Genomic DNA, 21,717 nt, shown 5'->3' on the forward strand with positions numbered 1-21,717 from the left:
CAACAAAAGTTGTGATAAATTTTTCGTGCAAATTAAATACGTTTTCGGACATACGGTCCTGTTTTCCGGCATTCGGACATTTGTACCACCGTTCGGACGAATGAAATTCGAACAAATGTACCCAAATCGACCTTTCAATCATCAAAACAATCATCACCAAATTCAGTTCCAGCGCTTAAGTTAAATGTTTGGGTTCGACTTTCAGGAAATCGTTTGATTGGTCCAGTGTTCTTGCCTCAAAATCTCAACGGCCAGAACTATAGGCGATTTTTACAGAACGAGCTTGCAGATGCAATCGATGACCTTCCTTTGGCCGAAATACCCCGAATTTGGTTTCAGTAAGATGGCGCCGCACCTTATTATTACAGAGACGTGACTGGATTCCTGAACAACGAGTTTCCCCACAGATGGACCTGAAGAAATGGTCCAGTTCTTTGGCCTCCCGATCTGACACCGCTAGACTTTTCTCTGTGGGGATTTATCAAAGAAAGGGTTTACGCAACTCCTATTGAAACGATAAATTGCTTGTCAAGAAGTAACACCAGAAATGATAGAACGTTCAGTTGATGATATGATTATCCGAGCTCAAGCTTGGTTTGCAGCCGATGGGGGTATAATTGAATCTACATTGTAAACAATTATTTAGCGTGTCTGAAATAAATTATTGTATTTAATAATACAATACTGTTTTTGAACGTGCAAACTATTCTGCGTGTGTGGCATTTACATTTTATTGAAACTAGTAAATTTATTCCTTAATTGGAGGTTTCCGTTGATTGCCATGATACGTTAATGAGATCTTTGCTATATCATACCCGGATCAAACCAGTTTCTTTTGGCTGGCCCACCTGGTCAATTTTTCAAGTCGCATTTTTCAGTTAAATATTTATCTTTTTCCATCGAACCAAAAGTATTCGTAAACCCAGGTGAATTTACTTAAGGTAGAAATTTGAAATTTGTATAATTAATTTTTGCAAAAAATTACTTGTCACCCTGTATATATCAACGAATTGAATTTTATTTTAATACTTTTGTAGGGATACTTTTATTCGGTGAAAATTTCGTTTTTCGTATACAAAATAAATAGTATTTCTTTTGTATCTCATTGTAAACACAAAATGGATTTGAAAGAAATCTTGAAAGCAAATATGTATCTCTTTTAAAGATTGAATCTCGAGGAATATAGTTTTAGGAAGACGTTCTTGAGTACTAGCGTCGAATATTTCGTCCGTGGGACTTAAGTATTAAGAAATACTTCCTCGGGGCTCCTCTCTTCGAGAAATAGTTCTTTCAAGTTGAAAACACTCTGGAATAGTAATCCGCATTTTTGGTCTCTCTTTTCGCCGCTTCCAGATGTCGTCCTTCTTGACACTCTTTCGTAACGCGACGCCTAAGCCGCCCCTTCTTCATTTAGTTTTTTATTCCAGCGCTCTTTTTTATTTCGAAATAAATTGAATTGAACGTTGAATTGCGCGCTTAGCTCCCCGCAGTGGCCCGAGATTCTGTCCGTACCAGGTGTACTTCGCTAGACGTTTTTAGGCTTTTAAAAAATATCTCTCCCGGAGATCTAGCTTAGCGAGGTAGGTAAAGACGAGTACGGAATTGGCTGCAGCGCGGGAAGAGGAGGGATTAGCGAATAGAGAGAAGGGGAGGGGAGGGAATAGATTGACGTAGCGGTACAACGCTATAATGGTTTATGATAGTAGGGGAGGGCGGGTGGCCAGTAAGAATATAAGCAGGTAGGCATAGAAGGGAAGGCTCCGTAACGCGTAAGGTTACGAGAGGAAGAGGGCTGGAAATAAATGTCAAGAGTATGTATAGAAAAGGAGGGAAGAGAACTTTGAGGGGAGAGAGCGGAGTCTGTTTTCCAACGTTTGACGCGATACGCGCCTTTCGAAACAGAGTTGGAGTCGAAACGCTCGCGGGAAAGGTGGTCAGTCGTACCTCTCCGCGCGTTCCTTATAGTACGCGTTTTAAAACGATATTCCCTAAAGCGAAGCCCGATTTTAAAATTCCTCGTTATAAATAGTGAATTTGCGTACATTCTTTGGATCACTTTTTTACCTCCACGGGCAGCTGGCACCGGCTCTTCCGAACGAAGTAACGGGTTGAAGGCGCCTGAAACAAATCTATCTTGATGTATGGAAATTCTTCGCTAAACCCATCTAGACGCGCTTCTTAAAAAAGAAAAAATAAGAGTTATTTTTCATATCGGGCGCGCTCCGAAGAAAATATTTATTTGGAATACAAAAAGCGAAGGACTGAGAAAGATATTTGATTTCGTTGATTGGTAAACCTCGAGAAATTGCGATTTTGAAGAAATGTGATATCGGGTGTGCGTCCTCGTGGCATCCATTCTGTATCGGAGAACCCGGGCTCCTCTTCATTTATTTATAAATTGACGGAAATTGAATTGTTCGTGCTCGCGAGGGGAAAAATTCAATCTCGTCCTATATGTTATAAAATATAAAGTGAAGTCGCAAACACATATATATACTCCGTCGAAATGTTAACTTAAAAATTACTGGTATCACTCGTATTGTTACCTCGTTCGATTTGTTTCAAGTTATAGGTTTTAGCTAAAATAGAAGATAGTTTTGAGGTAGCGATGAGTTATTTCGCGTCGTTCGGTTTTAGAGTCGGAGGGTGAACGATACGATCGCGATGTAGGGTCGAAGTTTAAATTCGCGGCTCCAAGGAGACGGTGAGAGGCGTAGTTCGCGTGACGAGGTGGTTGGGGTGACGGGTCGCGTTGAACGTGTTCGGGTGATACCGTCGCCCGAACGGACGCTGATCAGCGACGGGGCGCCCCAAGGTGTTCCTTCTCCTGGTGATGTCCACGAGCCAGAGATGGCTGGGAACGGTGTTCTCGGGTTTCCGTCCCATCGACGACGACGAGTTCGGCGTCTCCACGTCGTGTCCCAAGACGAGGGCTCCTAAGACCGAGACCATGAGGAACAGTTTGGAACTGAGGTTGAACCCGCATTCTCTCAGTTCTTTGGAGAGTGGCCGCCGTTTGACCGTCCCTGACTTGCGCGCCGCCGCCACCGCCGCCGACGACGATGACGACCGGGAAGATTTCGTCCGGCGCGTCTCTTTGGCGGGCAGTCTCAAGACTTGCTATAACGACGCCCGCAAGAACTCGACCCTCAGTAAAGTCGAGAGCCCCAAGAAGGAACCGGAAGACCCCGAAAAAGAAAAAAAACGCGCCCGCGATCAGAAGCGGAGGCGACAAAAAATGCAGGTCTATAACTATTTGGAGCGACCTAGCGGATGGGCTGCCGCTATTTATCATTTGTTGGTGTAAGTTACATATTTGTTGTCGCACCGTAAAGAACGAGATAAGTACGCGTGTACAAACTGCGTTTTGAAAGGAATTTGATCGGTTCACTTCGCGCACTTTAAACCCGAAGCTAGTAATTATAATAAATGAATTATTTAACGCTACTTATGCATAAAAAAAAAGCAAATTAAAGTTTAAAAACCAACGGAATTTATTGCGCAATATTAAAAATGTTTTCATATTTTGCCATAAATTCCGTTGATTTTTAAACTTCAATTTGTAGTAATTATAATATAACTCGTAAATTGTCCCGTTACTTTTGTCTACTATTTAAGAATGGCTGTCTCTTACCCGTGTATAAAGGCTGATTTTCACTAGAGCAAAAACGGCCAAGCCATCGATGGTCGACGCAAAAAGAAATCCCCGCTAGGACTAATAAATTTTTTCGCGTCGTATCTTGCCGTCGCGGTGAAAACCAACCTTCATATTTCTGCATTAAATATATAAACTTTGAGACGGGTAGGTAATTTAAATTTCAACCCAGTATGTAATCATATTAAACGGTAAACCCTTCATCCAATTTGCATATTGCCAAAGCCCCGGGAGAAATCCATCAAAAAGGTTCCGTAGTAAATAAGAATAGATAGATTCTATTTTCATCTCTGACAAAATGACTTATTCGATACAGCCTTAATAAATTGCTGAAAGCCAGCTATTTTTATAAAGGACTGACTTTCTATATTTTCCGTTTGGGCTTGAGTCCCGATAGCTGTCATCGCCTGGTTGGGATATTGGCCATAGAGGAACGTCCGGTTGACGCGACTGTAAATACTAGAACCGTGATGCATTACGGTAAACATAGATTCTATATAACGCTTACAACTTCGCCGCGCACGAACTGGATGAAAAAAAAAACGAATTTTTCTCGTTCCAAATCGTTCCGTTTAGTTGGGTTCGGGTTACAGAGGAAATCATCCTTTGTATTGTTGCGTTTTATAATGGTTCAGTTGCTTTTGACGCTTTACGATGCCAGTGAAGTATTTTGTTACGATGTAACCTTCATTGTTCATTAATGATCTCAAATCCAGCTTTTAGTTTCTAGCGGATAAGCTTTAACGTAAACACGGGGTAAATGGGGACTCGAAAACTATCTGAAAATTAACAAATTTAAAGCAACAGTCGGCTCTATCATAGCCACCTGTATTATGATAAGGCCCTTGTTATTAGAGATGGCAATGAATCTACATCGGCGGCGTCGGGTTCTATTTGGAAAACGACGTTATTGGAGAGCGCGGTGCCATCTATTTATGACAAAGGAAGCTAAAATTCAAAATAGCGAAACAATAACGTCGCCAGAGAACCATTGTAGAGTATTATAATTAGACAACTTATACTCTACTTACAATTGTTAGTGGACTTTCACCTTAATTATATACCCCATATAAAATATATTGTTCAAAATTACTATAATTGAAGTTGTTGTCAAATTTACGAAATTTTAGTTTGGATAAATAATAATAGTTTCTACCTGGATATATCACTCTAGCGTTCCGCGTGCATTTGCTAAGTGTTTGTTACGGGTTTTGCCTTGTGGAAGGCTACGTGTTACGGAAGTTTCGGAAATTCTCCGTTAACTTCGCAGAAGCGGCGCTGCTGTCGCAAAATCCATTTGCATGGCAGGTTTTTTTCCAAGTGATATATATTTAGGCCCCCCCTTTTGGGTCAAATTGTAGCTTAATTATCTTGTTTTGATTTCGACGCTAGTGACATATGTTGAAAAAGAGCTACTTCACGTCGAGCCGACACTTACTTTAAATTAAGGTTTATTAAGTTTCATATCTGTCAACCGATTTTGACTGCCAGGTCCGGAAAAGCACTCAATGCAAAGTGGAAAAAACTTGATGGCAAAATTTACATAATTTACAAAGTCCGTGGGAGAAGTTGAGAAATGGATGGTTCTAAATTCAAGCGAACGACTTTTTCGCGTATTTTTCCCCTCTCGTCCCTACTCTCTTCCTTCATTGAAATTGGGAAGGTTAATGCAATTCATAAACGCGGAATTCCTTCATTCACGTGGCTTTGTGTTCTCGTTTGAAGTGACTGGTCTTTTGGCTCAAGAAAGCAGTCATATTCCAACGTCACTGAACTCTGACGGAGTGACGCTGTTTTTCTGAAACCACATTCTCGGAAGAAAAATCGTCGGGTGGGTACCGGGCCGTGAATTGTTTTTGTCATCTTCGAGTGTGGGTGCGTCGAGGACGGAGACGAAGGTTGCGAAAGGGAAAGATGAATCTGGACATCGTCGCTTAGCGACGCTTTTCTTCGGCGACGAAAGACTAACGGGCCGCAAACGGCATTTCTTTTCTCTTTGGCCACGCTCCGAGCTCTTCCTCGTCTTTCCTCTCTCAATCTTCTAGCGCTTCTGTTGGGTCCCACGAAGGCCGATTCTACCGAGAAACTTCGAAATGAAGGGTAGTCCATGCTCGAATAACTCTCGGTGGACTTTTGCCGAGCTGAATAACGAACACATTAAGTGTTTTCCACGCGTGAATTCGCGCTGGAAATAGAACCTTTATCTTGCTAGCCAAGTACAGTCCTCTCGTTCGCGTTGGTTTTCATTATGGCAAAACCACCGCGACGCAAAAAGCCACGGCGGACATCAACGCAAAAAAATGTATTAGGCTTAGCTAGGCTGGTTTTCACTAGAGCAAAATTGCCCCGTCTGTGAGCGTTGACGCAAAAAATAGCATTACGCCATGAGCTTGGTTTCCACCAACGCGCGTAAGAGCGCGTCATAATGTTAATTTTATGTCGCGCGTAAAAACGTTTGCACGTTTCAAAGTTGAGTGTCGCTTTTTGACGCGTGCTGGTGGAAACCAAGCTTAACGGGGATCTATCGCTTTGACGCTCGCCATCGCGCCGTTTTTGCCCTATTGAAAACCAGCCCTTACTAGGTTTAAACTTTCGCCTCATTCCTTTTATTTGTTTATTTCTGCCGCTTTTTCTTGTGGCAGACAACAATGTCTACTTGTTAACCTTATGAGCTCTTCTCTTATTTTTTTGAAACTGAGTTTTTTGGGGTTCAAAGTGAAATCTATTGGTTTTTAGTTTTTGTTGGGAATTGGAAGGTGTCTCTACTATTGGTCCGCGACTTTGAACTCGCGGACACGGTTCGGGCGGAGCCGGACTAATGAAATTGTTTTACTGCTTGGTTATTCCACGAGGCGTTCCAATTACTTTTGGGTCATTCTAAGTAGCGTAACGTGCTCGCTTTCCATGAATTTCTAAGGGGGGTCAGTCAGTGTGAAACCTATTAAGGGGTCGAAATAGGGGGCAAATTTTGTTTCGAGGAGAGTAGGGTGATGGGGACTATGGGAATTTGTATATTTCGCAGGACCTTTTTATTGATTTGACCAAATGGACAATTGTTTAGGGGCTAAAATAGGCGAAACTATAAAGTCCAGGGGGGCTGAAAAGATGGTAGTCACGTGACTTTGTGGAGAACGGCAACGCCATCTATCCTAAGAATTACGAACTATTATTTATTTTATTTTGCTAATGGTGGTTTAAATTTTGATCGATTCATCTAAATTATTTAAATTATCTAATTATTATTATTATTATTTAGAACATTTCGTAATAGAAAGGTGTAAGTTAATTAGCTGTCCGCAGTATCTGGAAGGAATATTTTTTCTTTACCGTCGCACGGCCAACTATGAACACGAGTTACCGAATCGAAGTTGGCTGTGATATGGTAATCACGTGATTTTGTTTTCCCATTTTAGCAAGTTGGCTTAGACCAAATTTACTTTATAGTTCCGCCTATTTCGGAATCAAGGAATACGAATTTTTATTACGCTCCTTTAAAGGGCCACATGATCATTCGAATTTTGAGGTTGCGGATACAGAATCCCGTGTTTTAGGAAGCGGGAAGGTATAAAAAGAGACCGCTATGAACATTGTCAGAATTTATATAGGGACTTTAATGTCTTTTCAACTAAACAATTGTACGCTAAAGCCACTTTAATACACACTTTTAAAATTATTTTATTACCGATAAAAATCTGATAACCAAAAAAATGTTTAAAACAATAGGTCAAAAGCATGCTGTGTATACTTAGGTCCATAATTATATAACATTCGAAGTGTCAATGTCAAAAACTGTATAAATGTTCATTTATATAAAAAAAATCAAAAAATGGTTATTGAATTGTGGTTTATAAAATCTAACTACTTTTTATAATGAACGTATGCTCTATATTGAAAAGAATGTTTAATTTATTAAAAAAATAACAATTAATTTACTGCCTTTTCGAAGGCTACTATTAAAGTAATTTAATTATTTCCCTACCACGCACAAGTTTCTTCTTAAAGGGGAACTGTCAAGCTTTAACCAGTTAGATAGCCCTATAGCCCATTAAAAGTTAAGATCTATGGCGAAAACCGCATCAAAAAATATTGAGTGGTTAATTTTTAATAAAATAAAGAAATTTCGGGAAATCGAAAAGCGCGCGTCCGCGACACCTGATGAGAAGTCGGTGAGACAGTAAAATAACGTAAAAAAATTTGTTTTGCACGCGCGGCGCGTTCCAGTTTTAAGAGACTTAAGCCTAAATTGCGCGATTTTAAAAGTTAGGATAGTTTGCAAATCGCTCATACGGGGTTAGGGGCGCTGGCGGCAGCCCCTAAGATGGCGGCGAAAATTCAATCCCAAACACCTGGCGTTATTTTGTGTTTCAACTTTTTTGGCCAAAAGCAATTTTTTCAAGACAAAAAAAGGTACGTGTTAGTATATTGAACGTCTTGTTAATCTTTTGATACGGAAATAAGGCCATATTTGGAAAAGCTTGGCCGTTTCCCTTTAGCTTATGCGGATTTGGGAGGTGTAGTATACCTTTTTTATATCTGTCAAACCTAGAAAATGCACCAATAAATTAAATTAATAATAATAATAATAATACTACCTGAAATGATCCCTAAATTATTCTAACGATAATGTGGCCCTTTAAGAGAAATGTACTTATTTTGAAAGGTCTAAGAATATTAGAGGGTGTAAAATTGGAAAACCCCCCCTGGTGAGTTATGAATGTACTAATAAAGGTACGAAGTCCCCCCCCCCCCCTCTCTTTAGACTATGAGTACGTTCAGTAACTCATCGATGACATCGATTGGTAATCGCTTACCGCGGGTTCTTACATAACGTTTTTAACTTTTCCGGTTTGATGTCACGCTTTTAATCGATTAGTCATCGAGGCCATTGGCTGGATGAGTCGGTTTTTCTACTTTTAGTCACTTTATAAATGTTTTTTAGTGTTTCTTCAAATTAATACTGTTTAATTACACCAAATATTCATTTGAAAGTTTATTAGGTAAAGTTATTATTATTTTTCGCTGATTTTTGGTCGCAGAAAAGAAAGAACGCTTGCAAACAAATCGTACAGTAACATCATATGTCATTGTAGTTGGTTTATATGGCTACACCAGCTGAATATGTGGGGTGGTGGAGTGGCTAGCGCTTTCGGCTCGCAGCCACAGGAGCCGGTTTCGATCCCCACTTATGGCACTGGGTAAAAACTCGAAACTACTCCTCCCCACTGATTAAAGGCGTTTTCCCCCGACCGAATTTTTCGTTTTCCCCTTCCACAAAAACTTCTAGAGGTTAGCGGTAATAGTTAGTGTAGGGAGCTGTTGGCTCGCGTGGTATGAAGGGCTTGCCACCACCCTCCTACGTATTTAAAAGTCGTTAGATGACTTGGGCCTAAGGTGGTGCCAAGGGTATTATCCTAGCTGATTATTATTATTATTATTATTATTATTATTAATTTAGTAAATAACCAACCGAAAATATTTTATCCCATGAACAAGCCACATTTAAAGAAATCACTGATCCATATTGGACATAATATAATTTGTTGGCCTCGTTGTTGGCCTTGAAAAACTAAGAAATTGTCGTCGTCTGATAGTCTGCATTATCGGAATTCTACGAACCATGTTCCTTAAAATTCGGCAAGAGATTTGAATTTTATGGGAAATGGGATTGCTTATTTCTAATCGAAGCCGCGCGGTTCCTGCTAAAATTATCTTCCGTTTGAAGTGTTTTCGAAACGACTTGGAGCGAGGCAGCTTAGCGTTCTCGTACCTCCCGCAGTTCCGGATTTCAATGTTTTGCGCTCGAATTTAGTCGGTTTTTGTCTGTTTAGCTTTTACTTTCGCCTCTATTCGTTTATTTTTGCGTCCACGAGCCAAAGAGGAAGAGGGATTCTATACCCAATTCGCGCCAGTTATAAACTTGTCAGACTTTTGATGCCAAAAACGGGGTTAAAGACGTAGATATTTCAATAGTTCTTTTCAGCGCACTCATTCGCACCTGGATGCTGTTAGTCTTTATGGCCCGCGCCGAGAAAAAAGCTTAACACTCTCGAATAGTTGTTTTACTTACAATATTACTTTCCGACGGGTAAAACCCTCTTAAAGGAGTCGGTTGAGAAGCCGCGCGGAGGGCGGAAAAATCCGGTATATGCATATTAGCGCAGTTCCCGTTTGCGCAGTTCCCATTTGCGCGGTTTCGCAAAAGCGCAGTGTCCCGAAAGCGCAGTTCCCAATAGCGCGGTTTCCCAATAGCGCGAGGCCCCACACTTTCGGGAAAGTGCGCAAACAGGAAACCGCGCCTTTGGGAAACAGCGCTATTGTGAACTGCGCAAATGAGAACCGCGCTTTTGGGACACTGCGCTTTTGAGAACTGCGCAAATGGGAACTGCGCTAGTGGGCATAAACCGAAAATACTCGAGCCCGGCTTAAAAGGGCCCACACGCGAGCTTTTTACGATAGGGGCTCATGGCCTTGACCAGCATCGCTCCTCTTCCTTGCTAATTTCAGTTAAAAGGGCAATTGATGGACCCTGGGGTCTAAAATTTATCTGCACGGCCCTGGCTGGTTGATCAAAATGAGTCCAGATTTCTAGTTGACCGAAAATAACCAAGATTTGCAATCTTAAAAAGTCGATTGCTATCTACAATCGTGGGGGAAATTGAAAAAAACCAGATACGCTAACAAATCTATTTTGGTTTTGATTGGTAATCGGAAAACCATTGAACCATTTGAATCGAAAAACAAAAAAAAATGTGGCCGGCGAAAAAAGCCTAGATTTGTCAGACCGCTTCGGACGTCAATCGATGTCCGCTTGACCCCTACAAGGACTTATTCTCTCGTCCATTTGTCATGACCTTATTTTTGCAAGCTCGCTATCTAAGTCGCGTCCAGAACTCGGCTAACTCACGAATTTCTTTTTATTTGGTCCTTCGAGCCTTTTCCGCGGACCGACGTTTGTCAGGAAACGCGGCTATCGCAAATTGACCAATTGCGGAAACGAAAGAAAATAAATATAATGGCCAGAAGGGTATTAATAGCCTCCCGTAAGAAGACTTTTATCCCTTCAGTCTGTGTTGTTCTTTTACTTTTATACCAATGTCCACTTAGGAAACGATGACGCAAAAATGCTCTTATGGAATTAGTCTTTTATACTTTATATATTATTACTCTGATAAGAATTTTCCGTTACGACTTGTTTTAAGACAAACCACGTTTTAAATCATTTAATAAGCTCTTCTTGTTTGTTCAACGATAATTTGGGCTGTTTAGAGAAATAGCTTGATTTGGTATATTATATTACTCGACTTCGTGCTAATGCGAAGTAGTATTTGAATCGTGATTGCTATAATTTCACGACAAATGTCCGCCCAAATATGACACTAATTAGAGTTGTAGCCTTCGTTTTGGGCTTATTTTAAAAACTTGAGTAAATTTTTATAATCGAGCAAATGAACACGAACAAAGTTTGTCTACAAAAGTGAACTATTAAATTTAATGTTTCGCAACTTTAAAAAGATGCAAATTAAGGCAATTTCTACGTGTACAGCACTGGTTGTACAGTTTATAACCCAGCATTTGGGAATTTTGTATTTGAGACGACAGAAAAGTAAATTTAATTGGTTATAAATTGCGTTAAATTACGCGAAAAGGTAGAAAAATCCATAATAAAAAGGGGGCATCTTCGTTTTCAAAATTTCTACATCTTAAATATTATCTTACTTGGTAGAGCAGCCACGCTCGGGTTGATAAATGCCACACAAAACGCGTCTAAATCTCAAATTTGAAAAATAAATATCTTCGGAAAAACAACTCTTATTTCTAAAAGCCAGTTTTACGTTCTGATAAATCATTTTGCAAAGATAAGTGTTAATTGGTGGACCTTAAAATTCATTGTGCGCTTGAAAATACGCCGTCATGTTAGGGTATAAAAGCAGGTAAATAAGCCTGCTATACCTCACAATGTAAAGGTACTGTCACGCGCAAAAAACATTTTGAAATCGGTCAATTTTAAGTTTTAAAGCGAGAAAATTGCGAATAAGCCTTGGCTACGGTGCTAAGGGCTCGCGCCGGAGATTTATCCCGCGTGGTTCTAAGTTTAAAAATGTTCGCACATAGCTCGTGCTCATTCATCATGCATTTCTCGAAATTTATTTCAGAAATGCATAGTTGAGCATTGACGTAACCACTAGGAGGTGCAGATTTTGAATACCTACCCCTTAATAACGGGTATGTGATCGTCTAAAATTTTACCTAAACCTTTGCTTATGGTATGATGAATTAAACCTAGATAACGATTGTCATTTTAAGAACAATACCAAAAGCAGATGACGTTTCGCTAACGAAGTATGTACGAGGATGGGCTTAGAATCTGCGCCTTTCCATATTCTTGTTACCTGAACCATAAGTAACATAATATAAATAAGTATGACACTACCTATTGTTTTAACGCAAATTTTCTGGCCGAAGCTTCTTTCGACACTTATACTCTCGCCCATCTCCGACTTGGTAGTATTACCTTTGACATATTTAAACCTAGAAGCAACAAACACAGCACCCCACGCCAGGAGAACGCAACCCGTCAAAAGTCGTGAATTTCTTGCGTGACAGTTTTCATGGGTTAGACGCTTTAGCGCCTGCTTGCTGCTGTCGGAAGAGGAAAATTCTGAAATTGTCTTCCTCCTTTCCGTAAAACGATCAGCGTAAATGTTCGTCCAATGAAATTGGTACATAACATTGTGTTAGCGTGTTTAAAGGCTAGCTGCGTTCTCCTTGCGTTTGTTGCTACTAGTTAAAAACTAGAAAACTCTGTGCAAAAATAAACCTATGATAATCAGGTCTCTGATAATTTTGGTTAATTATCATACTTAATATTCTTACGTTACTTATGCATGAATGCGTTCTAGCTGAATGTATATAAAGCTAGAAATCAGCAGCACACCATTTTGGTGGTCCCGATGTAAATATTTTCGAGTCGCTAGAGTTGTCCGCGCAACCGGATGAGATAAGTCGCGACTTTTAAACGAGCGAGTTTATCCGTTCATTCGTTCCGTCGTGTTTGGCAACGACCCATTTATAAGCGCCATAAACGTATCAACCAGGCGGGAAGAAAAAATGTTTCCTCTTTCAACACTTGCGACACTCGGTGACCCGTATATGACCCTGTAGGCTCGCGGTCATTTCCCCGCGCTTCCAAAGGTTCGGTTAGAAGCGTAAAAGCGCGGGTGGGGCTCGTTTCCGTTTTATATTAGTCATAAAGCTCTCCCCCCCCCCGGCCCTCCAAAAAATTGCCCAGGAAGAACCCCCAAATATATCAACAATATCATTGCAAAAATGAAAGTGGGTGACGCGGGCGAAAACTTCGTACGCGAGCTTATCGACCAACACTAAATTTTGGGCGTCAGCTCGTATCGTCGTAGAATTTTAATTCGCATCTTTCTTTTTTCTGTTTCCCCATCTATTCCATTATATGGATTGAAACTTTGCCTTTGTAACGAACGTTTGATGATTCCCTTTCCCCGGCGTTGTCTGTCCCGATGTTGTTGACTCGCGGATAGTTCGTGGTTGACTCTCTCGAATACCTCTTTTTTCCGCGTATCCTAGTTTTCCCGTAATTCCATTAATGTCACGCAAATATAATAAAGTGTCGCCGTAAATAGTTAATTCGACGGGTCGTCCAATGTTCTCTAATGGTGACTTCCGCTGGCGTACAAAATCTAAATAAGACTGGATATTTTGGCTTCTTTTTGGGATGTTGTTGCGTTACGGCTTTAGGAAGGCATCGGGCCAACTTTTCTATACATTTATATCCCTCGTAGTCTCAAGAACGGAGAATATGCGACCGCAAATAAACAGGGGGTTTCAAAAGGTTATTCAAAAATTTTAAGGAGTTGTAGGGGTGAGTTGAGAAGTATGCCTGTTTTTTCCATTTTCCTACGATGAGTTTAAAGAGCGCCAGAAAGCTTCAAAGTGTGGCCTACTAGCCCCTGGAAGTAGGCTGCAACAAGCGCCAAACCAAGCAGCATGGAAATGCGATCATTAAGGTTTGGGTTCGTGTGATAGGTAAAAAAAAGACTTTGTAAACAAATCGAGGTAACAAGCCTAAAAAAAGTAAACTTAAACAGTATTTAAAGTCCTTGCTGCTTGGTTTTGCGCTTGTTGCAGCCTACTTCCGGGGGCTAGTAGGCCACACTTTGAAGCTCTCTGGCGATCTTTTAACTCATCGTAGGAAAATGGGAAAAAAAACAGGCATACTTCTCAACCCTACAACTCCTTAAAACTTTTGCATAACCTTTTGAAACACCCTGTATATTCAGTTGTAGGTTAAGAAAGGCAAAATATCTAGTACATTTGGCTGAAAGATACTACCACGAATTTCCGGTAAATCGGCGGAGGGAATTTCGAATTTCGCCTATTTTCTGTTGAATTAATAAAGGTTATTACGCGTGTTATATTAATCCGTTTAGGAAATGTCTGCGTAAATTTCAAAGCGATCAATAAATATTTAATATAGATTATTATTTTTAAGCCTCATTATAACGTATTTTCAGCTCCTAAATAATCATCAAATCGCACGTTTATGTACGTCAACGTGGTAATCTCGGCATTACCCGTTCTATACTTACCCTGGACTCGCCAACCTAATTTTCTTAGGTATGCCTCGCTGGTAGTTCTAAAAATAAATTATTACTGTTTTTAAATATTATCTATGTTAATTAATTAATTATCACTTTGAAATGTAACGCAATAGACGGTATTTTCCAAAAATATATAACACGCGCGGATATTTTTTTTATTCAAAGAAGAAAGGGCTGATTGAGTCTGAGAAGACCGCGAGCCCGGCGAAGACACCACCTGAGTAATCAGGGGGAGATATGTGTAACGGCCACGCCAACGGGGGGATACGTGGGGACAGGGGTGGGGACACCCGTGGGGACACCCGTGGCGGAAGTATTCCAATCACCCGTTGGGGAATTGGTGGTCGTCCTCACACGGCCATCCACAAACTCTGCCTCCCGGACGCCTGGGATTACAGGAGTGAGCCACTACTCCCGGCCACGCGCGGATATACTTAGAAATTCAACCGTAAACAGGTCAAATTCGAAATTTTCGCCACCGATTTACCTGAAATTAGCGCTAGTATCTTTCCACAAGATATGTACTAGATATTTTACCTTTCTAAACCTGCAACTGACAAAGGAGAGTACCCGAGGTGTTAATTGTCGATTTTGTTCAAAGTCGGGCGTAATGTAGACCTATATGAGATATTAAATATCCCTAAAGTAGACGTTGCACTACCCATTCGATTTGCCATGGTAACCGAAAATGTTTTTGACCATTTTAAAGAAAAATAAGACCCAAAAATTGTTACAATTTTACCCCAAAAAGTTCCAAAATAAAAAATGGAAACAAATTACTTTTCAAGTTTTTTTAATTTTTTAAACTTTTTATCGATATAAAATGTCTAAGAACAGTAAACATACTACAAAACATTAATAGTGTTACATTGTTAATCAGTTTGAAGCTAGTCTAGAGGTTTAGATTTACGTTTAAATTCGATAAAATTAGGCGAAAATGCCGCTTTATTTAAGTTTGCAAACCATATTGGACTAATCATGGAATAAAAACCTTTTTTATTTTTTACGGAAAAATTCGGAAACTTTTACGGAAAAAAGGCCACGGTCATTTTCTGGAAAAGTTTCCGGCTTACAACACTAATGCAAAGTCTCCTTTTGGGAAATTTCATAGCTCATTAGGGTTTAAATTACGCCCGACTTTGAACAAAATCGGCAATGAACACATCGGGTACTCTCCTTGTGAGTATAGCTCTGCTCTCTTCGAAGATATTCTCCGTCTAAATGGAGATAGTCTGTGATCGTACCTCGGAGGGGCGTGGTTTTTCTTCCGGTTATCAGAAGGCAAGCAGGGTGCTGCCTACATATTGCTCGTAGACTACTAACCCAGATTTGCGGATTCCTACGGTTATATTATAATCAATCGAATGTTATCTACGATAGAGCTAGGTTGAACACTTATTTTGTGTGGAACCGTTTCGTAAAAGGCGAAAAAGCATCGATCTGATAAAAAACGGACAGAGAAGAAACACTGTACTTAGTAGACACGACGTCCACAACACTAGATCAAGGATAAAAAAGATAGCAGTCAGAAATGTTTGCGCTTTTTATCAAGTATATGGTCAGATCCCCCCTTAAGTCCGAAAGTCAACATTGAAACGTCTATGTAGTTGGATGTCGCGTATCCCCTGCGGATCCTAGTTTCGTTCTTTTTCCCAGCATCGCAACGTCCTCTTTCTGGCGGTCTACGACAATCCAATAGCCTTATCTTTGACCCCGAGATCCGCGGCGGTTACGTACTTGAAAGGGGTGGACACTGCCCTCAGCCGCGAGAGGTTGAAAGTCGTCGAGGTGTCACCCTGCGCGCGCCCCGCTCGGAGTGATGAAGGGCTCGGATCGCGATGACATCTTTTTACGGCCCTTGGTGGCTTTTTACGTCTGTAGCTGTCGTTCTTGAACTTTTCCGCGTGCCTGCCTGTAAAGAAAACATCCATTATATTGGATGGGGTGGCTGGCTTGATCGTAACGCCGTTTATATATGAAAGTTTCCCCCGATTGCCCAATATTGCCGCGATAAAATATGAGATGGACGGAGAAAAAATATCTCAACGTTGAAGGGGGAAATTCATAGAGGTTAAAGACAATCTGTCTCTTCTGAGAGCAGGGGCGTAGGAACCAGGGGTGGCAAGGGGGGCAATGCCCCTCCCTAGAATTTTACTGGGAGGGGCAACTAATGTTATTGCCCCCTCCAACGTTTTGGTCAGTTGAAATCTACGCAAGGCTCAAATTATCATTTTAAAAGCGTATAAAGCTTATAGAACCTCAACTGCGTTTAAATTTCAGTCTTTTCCCGCCAATGTATATAGTAGAAAAATGTAAAAATGCATTCCGAGAAGCTACACTCCATTAAAAATTAAAAACCATTCTCCAGACCCCTTTTGGTTTCACTTTGCCCCCTCCAACTTCTAGAACGTTCCTACGCCCCTGTCTGAGAGGATTGGAGACATTTTTCCAAAAGACGTGTCGCGGATTTTAACACCTCAGTTTGAAGGAGGGGGCTTAACTTACGAGTAAGTTATTGGATCGCTGATCTCACCCTTAATCATCGCGTCTGTCTAATACCTCGGCTGGACCACGCGAAGAAGACCTAAATGCTATTTTACAAATAAACCTTAATCGCTACTGCTATCGAAGGCTGGACGACCCTTATACCAGTAAGCTTTTAATTTCGTCTAAACGTGATTTCTTCCACCGGACAGCCGACCTGTCCTCGCGCCATTTCGTTTGGACTTATTCTCAGTTTTGTAAAAACAAATTTCTCGACACATTACGAATTGAAGGGGCGAAACTTCGGTAGCTTTAATTAAAATTGGAAGTGTGATGATTCCGACAGTTGATTTACCGCGGTTCAAGGTTAGCTAATACAGCGTCGTTTTCTAGTCAAAATTCTAGTTTATATATGGCCCAGATTTCGTAACTTCACTGAAATACCGGCGTTATGAACCTTCTACAAAAGCCGGCAAAAAATGATTTTTCTTTCAGGTACATATCCAGATGGAATTGGGTTTACCTAGAGGGCGATTTTGATTTAAAAACTCGGCAAAAATATTGGTAGATTTAGTTTTGCGTACGGTATTGATTTGAGAGTTATTTTTTGGAAAATATATTTTTTGGCTTTCTGTACGAGGTACAGACCCTGGGGCGGAACACGTTTTCTGGATTATCCCATCAACTGATTCCGAAGACGGCCTTTAAATTTCGTGTCTTTAGGCGAAAAAACGCGATTGACGTGGTCCGTAGCGTTCGCGTAACGCCAAGTCTAAACTTTCTTCCACGTTCATTTTACCATCGATTTATCGACCATACTTTCCTCTCAAATATATAATTTTTTACCTTCCTTGTATACTTTATCACGGGCTTCGCGTAGTTGCCAGACTTAGGTATTGCCCCCCTGAGATTTCCCCTACCTGGTGTACCTTTAACTTGCCTCGTAAATGTAGATATATGGTCCGCTATAGAAAGTCTTCCCCCACACCACATCGTATCTTCTATATAGTTAAAGAAGGAAAAAAATAACCAATAATGGAAGCTCAAAAGCTACTTATACATATACATTTATCATAAATTTAAAAAAAATTGTTCCATGGTTATTTGGAAATATTTAAGAATTAATTAGATTAGTATGTAATTGTGACTAGCTGAGGAAGGACCACGGACCAAAAGCTTCTAATTTTGTAAATAAAATATTTCAAACTCCATGAAGTATCAGCCTTTTAATAAATTCTTAAATATATACATTTATTATTCACAACGGCATCCACGTAACCCTTGGCCATCGCGTGTACCTAACCCTTGGCCATCGCGTGTACGTAACCCTTGACCATCGCGTGTACGTAACCCTTGACCATCGCGTGTACCTAGCCCTTGGTCATCGCGTGTACCTAGCCCTTGGCCATCGCTTGTACCTAACCCTTGACTATCGCGTGTACCTAACCCTTGGCCATCGCGTGTGCCTAACCCTTGGGCTTCGCGTTTACGTAACCCTTGGCCTTCGCGTGTATGTAACCCTTGGCCTTCGCGTGTACACTCTGTCTGAAAAGTTTGTTCGTCCTATAATTTAAAAATTTAAATGGGAATAATTTATTTTCTAGAAATGCTAGTAACAAAGTTCCTAGCTTGTTGAAAAGAACAGAAAAAGCCCTACAAAACACATATTTTGACATAAGGAAACGTATAGGTTTTGACCTATTTCCGTCTAAACTTTCCAAAATGTGGAATAGTAACTTTTTTTGCCGCTTACAATACTAACATATCAAGAAGTCGATGATATGTTAGTATTGCGTGCTGCGCCAATTAGTTAAATGCGTATTCTCTCCTAATATTTAAAAGGCCGTAGCTCGCGAACTATTCGTTGAAATTTAAAAATTCAAACACTTTTCCTATATAAATCGACCCAGAGGAATATGAAAATCGCAATTAAAAATCAAATTTCTAAGCGGCAAAAAAAGTTACTATTCCACATTTTGGAAAGTTTAGACGAAAATAGGTCAAAACCTATACGTTTCCTTATGTCAAAATATGTGTTTTGTAGGGCTTTTTCTGTTCTTTTCAACAAGCTAGGAACTTTGTTACTAGCATTTCTAGAAAATAAATTATCCCCATTTAAATTTTTAAATTATAGGACGAACAAACTTTTCAGACAGAGTGTACGTAACCCTTGGCCTTCGCGTTTACGTAACCCTTGGTCTTCGCGTTTACGTAACCCTTGGCCTTCGCGTTTACGTAACCCTTGGTCTTCGCGTTTACGTAACCCTTGGTCTTCGCGTTTACGTAACCCTTCGCCTTGATGTGTTTATTTCAGAGTAATCATAAAGTTTTCGATTTACTTAGATAAATTTATTTTGAAAATATAAATATTATTCATAAGTTTCGAATAGCCAGGTCGTATTGCTGAGAAACCTTTTGGTAGACTCGCTGGCGCATCAACAGTTGAATTCGATCTATATATCGGAAATCGACTCTTCGATATGAAATTGGCTTATAATTTTGTAATTGTCCTGTCGTAACTACGCTGTCTGACGATTCGAGCTAGCTAACGTAGGTTTCTAATTATCTTTGTTTCATTTTCTTTTTCGCAGGTTTTTTATGGTCTTTATGTGTCTGGTGTTAAGTGTTTTTTCCACCATCAAAGAATTTGAGAAGATCTCCAGCGAAATTTTATTAAGAATGGTAATTATTTTTTACGCTTAATCTCATTTAAACTTAAAATTTTATGGCTGATTGTGTGTTTTGTTTTTGGTCTACAGGAGATCGTGATGGTTGTTTGGTTCACTTTCGAGTTCTTCCTTCGTCTCTGGTCGGCCGGGTGTAGGTCACGCTACCAAGGCTGGCTAGGACGCCTTAAGTTTCTTAGAAGTCCCTTCTGCATAATAGGTCCGTGTCTTCATCAGTTTCGGAAAACGCGTCTAATTATTCTTTTCAATGTTGCAGACGTGATAGTGATAGTGGCGTCGATCGTGGTGCTGGCGGTGGGTAGCAGTGGTCAAGTGTTCGCCGCCTCCGCTCTACGGGGTCTACGCTTTTTCCAAATCCTTCGGATGGTACGGATGGACAGGAGAGGCGGCACCTGGAAATTGTTGGGGTCGGTTGTTTACGCGCACAGACAGGTTAGTTCCTTAATGAACCTATCAGACGTTATTTACAACCATTGACCGACATTTCCCGGGCATTTATCGCAGGAGTTGATCACAACGTTGTACATAGGCTTCCTGGGCTTAATCTTCTCGTCGTTTCTCGTTTTCCTCGCCGAGAAAGACACCAACCCCGAAAAGTTTAGCAATTTTGCCGATGCGCTATGGTGGGGTGTGGTAAGAATTTTATTCCCTTTAGCGGTAATTACATCGCGACTCGAACTGACTAATTCTTTTTGGTGTTCAGATAACATTATGTACGGTTGGTTACGGTGACACGGTTCCCCAAACCTGGCCAGGAAAATTAATCGCTGCCTTTTGCGCCCTTTTGGGCATTTCCTTCTTCGCTCTTCCCGCGGTAAGTAATTGTCGTTGATCCGATCGTCGTGACCGCCAACGAGACATTGTCGTTCAACTTTGCAGGGAATTTTGGGATCTGGATTCGCCTTGAAAGTCCAGCAACAGCAGCGGCAGAAACACATGATCCGCCGTCGCGTCCCCGCTGCCACCTTGATCCAGTGCCTCTGGCGTTGTTACGCCGCAGACGAGAATTCCATGTCTGTCGCCACCTGGAAAATTCACCAAGTGCCCCTGCCCAGCCCGCCCGCGTGAGTACCTCTTTGCCAATGTCCCCCCCCCCCCGAACAACAGTTCACCCTGACGGCCGTCCCTGTCAACAATTAATATGAAATCCATTCTCTCGGACATCTAACGCGAAACCCGTGTTCATCTCGAGCCGCCCTGTATCGAATCCCACATCGCCTCTCGTTATTTCATAGCACATTTTTATAATTTCACTCCAAAAATTGTTTTTCCAAACATAAGCACAGCCTCACTTAAGTCACGCTATTTTGTTAATGTTAAAGACATTTTAGTTCTTTCAACCCGTAATAACATTATCCCGGCCATGCATTACCGGTTTATTACGTTAGGAACCCAATCCTGGATTCCAGGCGAGTACTTAAGAAGCGGTATTAAGTTCGCCCTATTGTATTTAGCTCCCGGGTCCTATTTCGACGGGGTATCGATTCTCCCTCTCTTCACCCCGTCACCCAACCGACCAAATGTAGTCTAGATCCGGTCTCTATTACGTTTGCATTTGCTCTGGTTTGAACCGTGGCATGTTCCGTTCTAACACGCATATAATGTATATCTTTCCATCCCACGTCTTCGCGCCAGCGGGATCCGTGTACGTACGATAATAGCCTCGTTCACGGTCAATATTGTCCCTCGCCATTCAGCGTGTGTCTGTGTGTGTGGGTTATACGTGTTCTCATTCGAGCACTTTGCAATGACAAAACTTGGTTTCCGTTCGCTCTTATTTTACTCCGTGCGTGTATGTTTGTCTGTCTCTTTTCTATCATCTCTTCTGTTTTCTCTTTCTTCCCGAAATCTCCGTTTCTCTTTCCTTTTTGCACACTATCTCTCTATTTCACGCAGCTACACGTCTGGCTCCTTCACCAGTATAAAGCGTAAAGATAGACTGGATCTCCCGCCTTCCGGGGGAAGCCTGTGAGTATTATCCGAATCCCTTCGTTAGGACTCTCTATATCTATTATAGTAGACACTTTCTCGTCCATTTAGAAGAAATATTATTTTGTTTTGTAACATTAGCGCCCTTTTTAGACGTAGCTCCCCGACGGTCTTCGGAATGTTTTTGCCACTGTAGAAAAGTCCATTTACAAAACAAACGCGTCCTGTTTTTCTCCCAGCCAAAACGAAAACGCGCGCTTCGTGTGAAGTTGGCGTTATAAGAAGGAAGAACGGTGCTGGTATCGACTAATCTTAGTTTTATGTTTGGTTT

At 41.0% G+C, this 21,717-nt stretch overlaps 1 protein-coding gene across 4 annotated transcripts in view; it reads left to right on the top strand.

Annotated features, from left to right (window-relative positions):
• KCNQ (KCNQ potassium channel) overlaps nt 1-21,717 on the top strand; it is a 317,124-nt gene that overhangs the window by 283,656 nt on the left and 11,751 nt on the right. For 2 of the 4 annotated variants that reach the window (XM_090176883.1, XM_090176880.1), the window contains 7 exons: nt 19,362-19,452; nt 19,530-19,656; nt 19,714-19,889; nt 19,962-20,090; nt 20,161-20,271; nt 20,337-20,521; nt 21,354-21,425. In XM_090176883.1, the coding sequence (XP_090033009.1) occupies nt 19,362-19,452; nt 19,530-19,656; nt 19,714-19,889; nt 19,962-20,090; nt 20,161-20,271; nt 20,337-20,521; nt 21,354-21,425 (891 nt within the window). Of the gene's footprint in view, nt 1-2,261; nt 3,304-19,361; nt 19,453-19,529; nt 19,657-19,713; nt 19,890-19,961; nt 20,091-20,160; nt 20,272-20,336; nt 20,522-21,353; nt 21,426-21,717 lie in introns of those variants that run through there. The other 2 variants (XM_090176881.1, XM_090176882.1) reach the window with 2 other exon arrangements.

The sequence above is a fragment of the Leiobunum rupestre genome, chromosome 6 (genome assembly GCF_980474605.1).
Source record: "Leiobunum rupestre chromosome 6, qqLeiRupe1.1.hap1, whole genome shotgun sequence".
Lineage (NCBI taxonomy): Eukaryota > Metazoa > Arthropoda > Arachnida > Opiliones > Sclerosomatidae > Leiobunum > Leiobunum rupestre.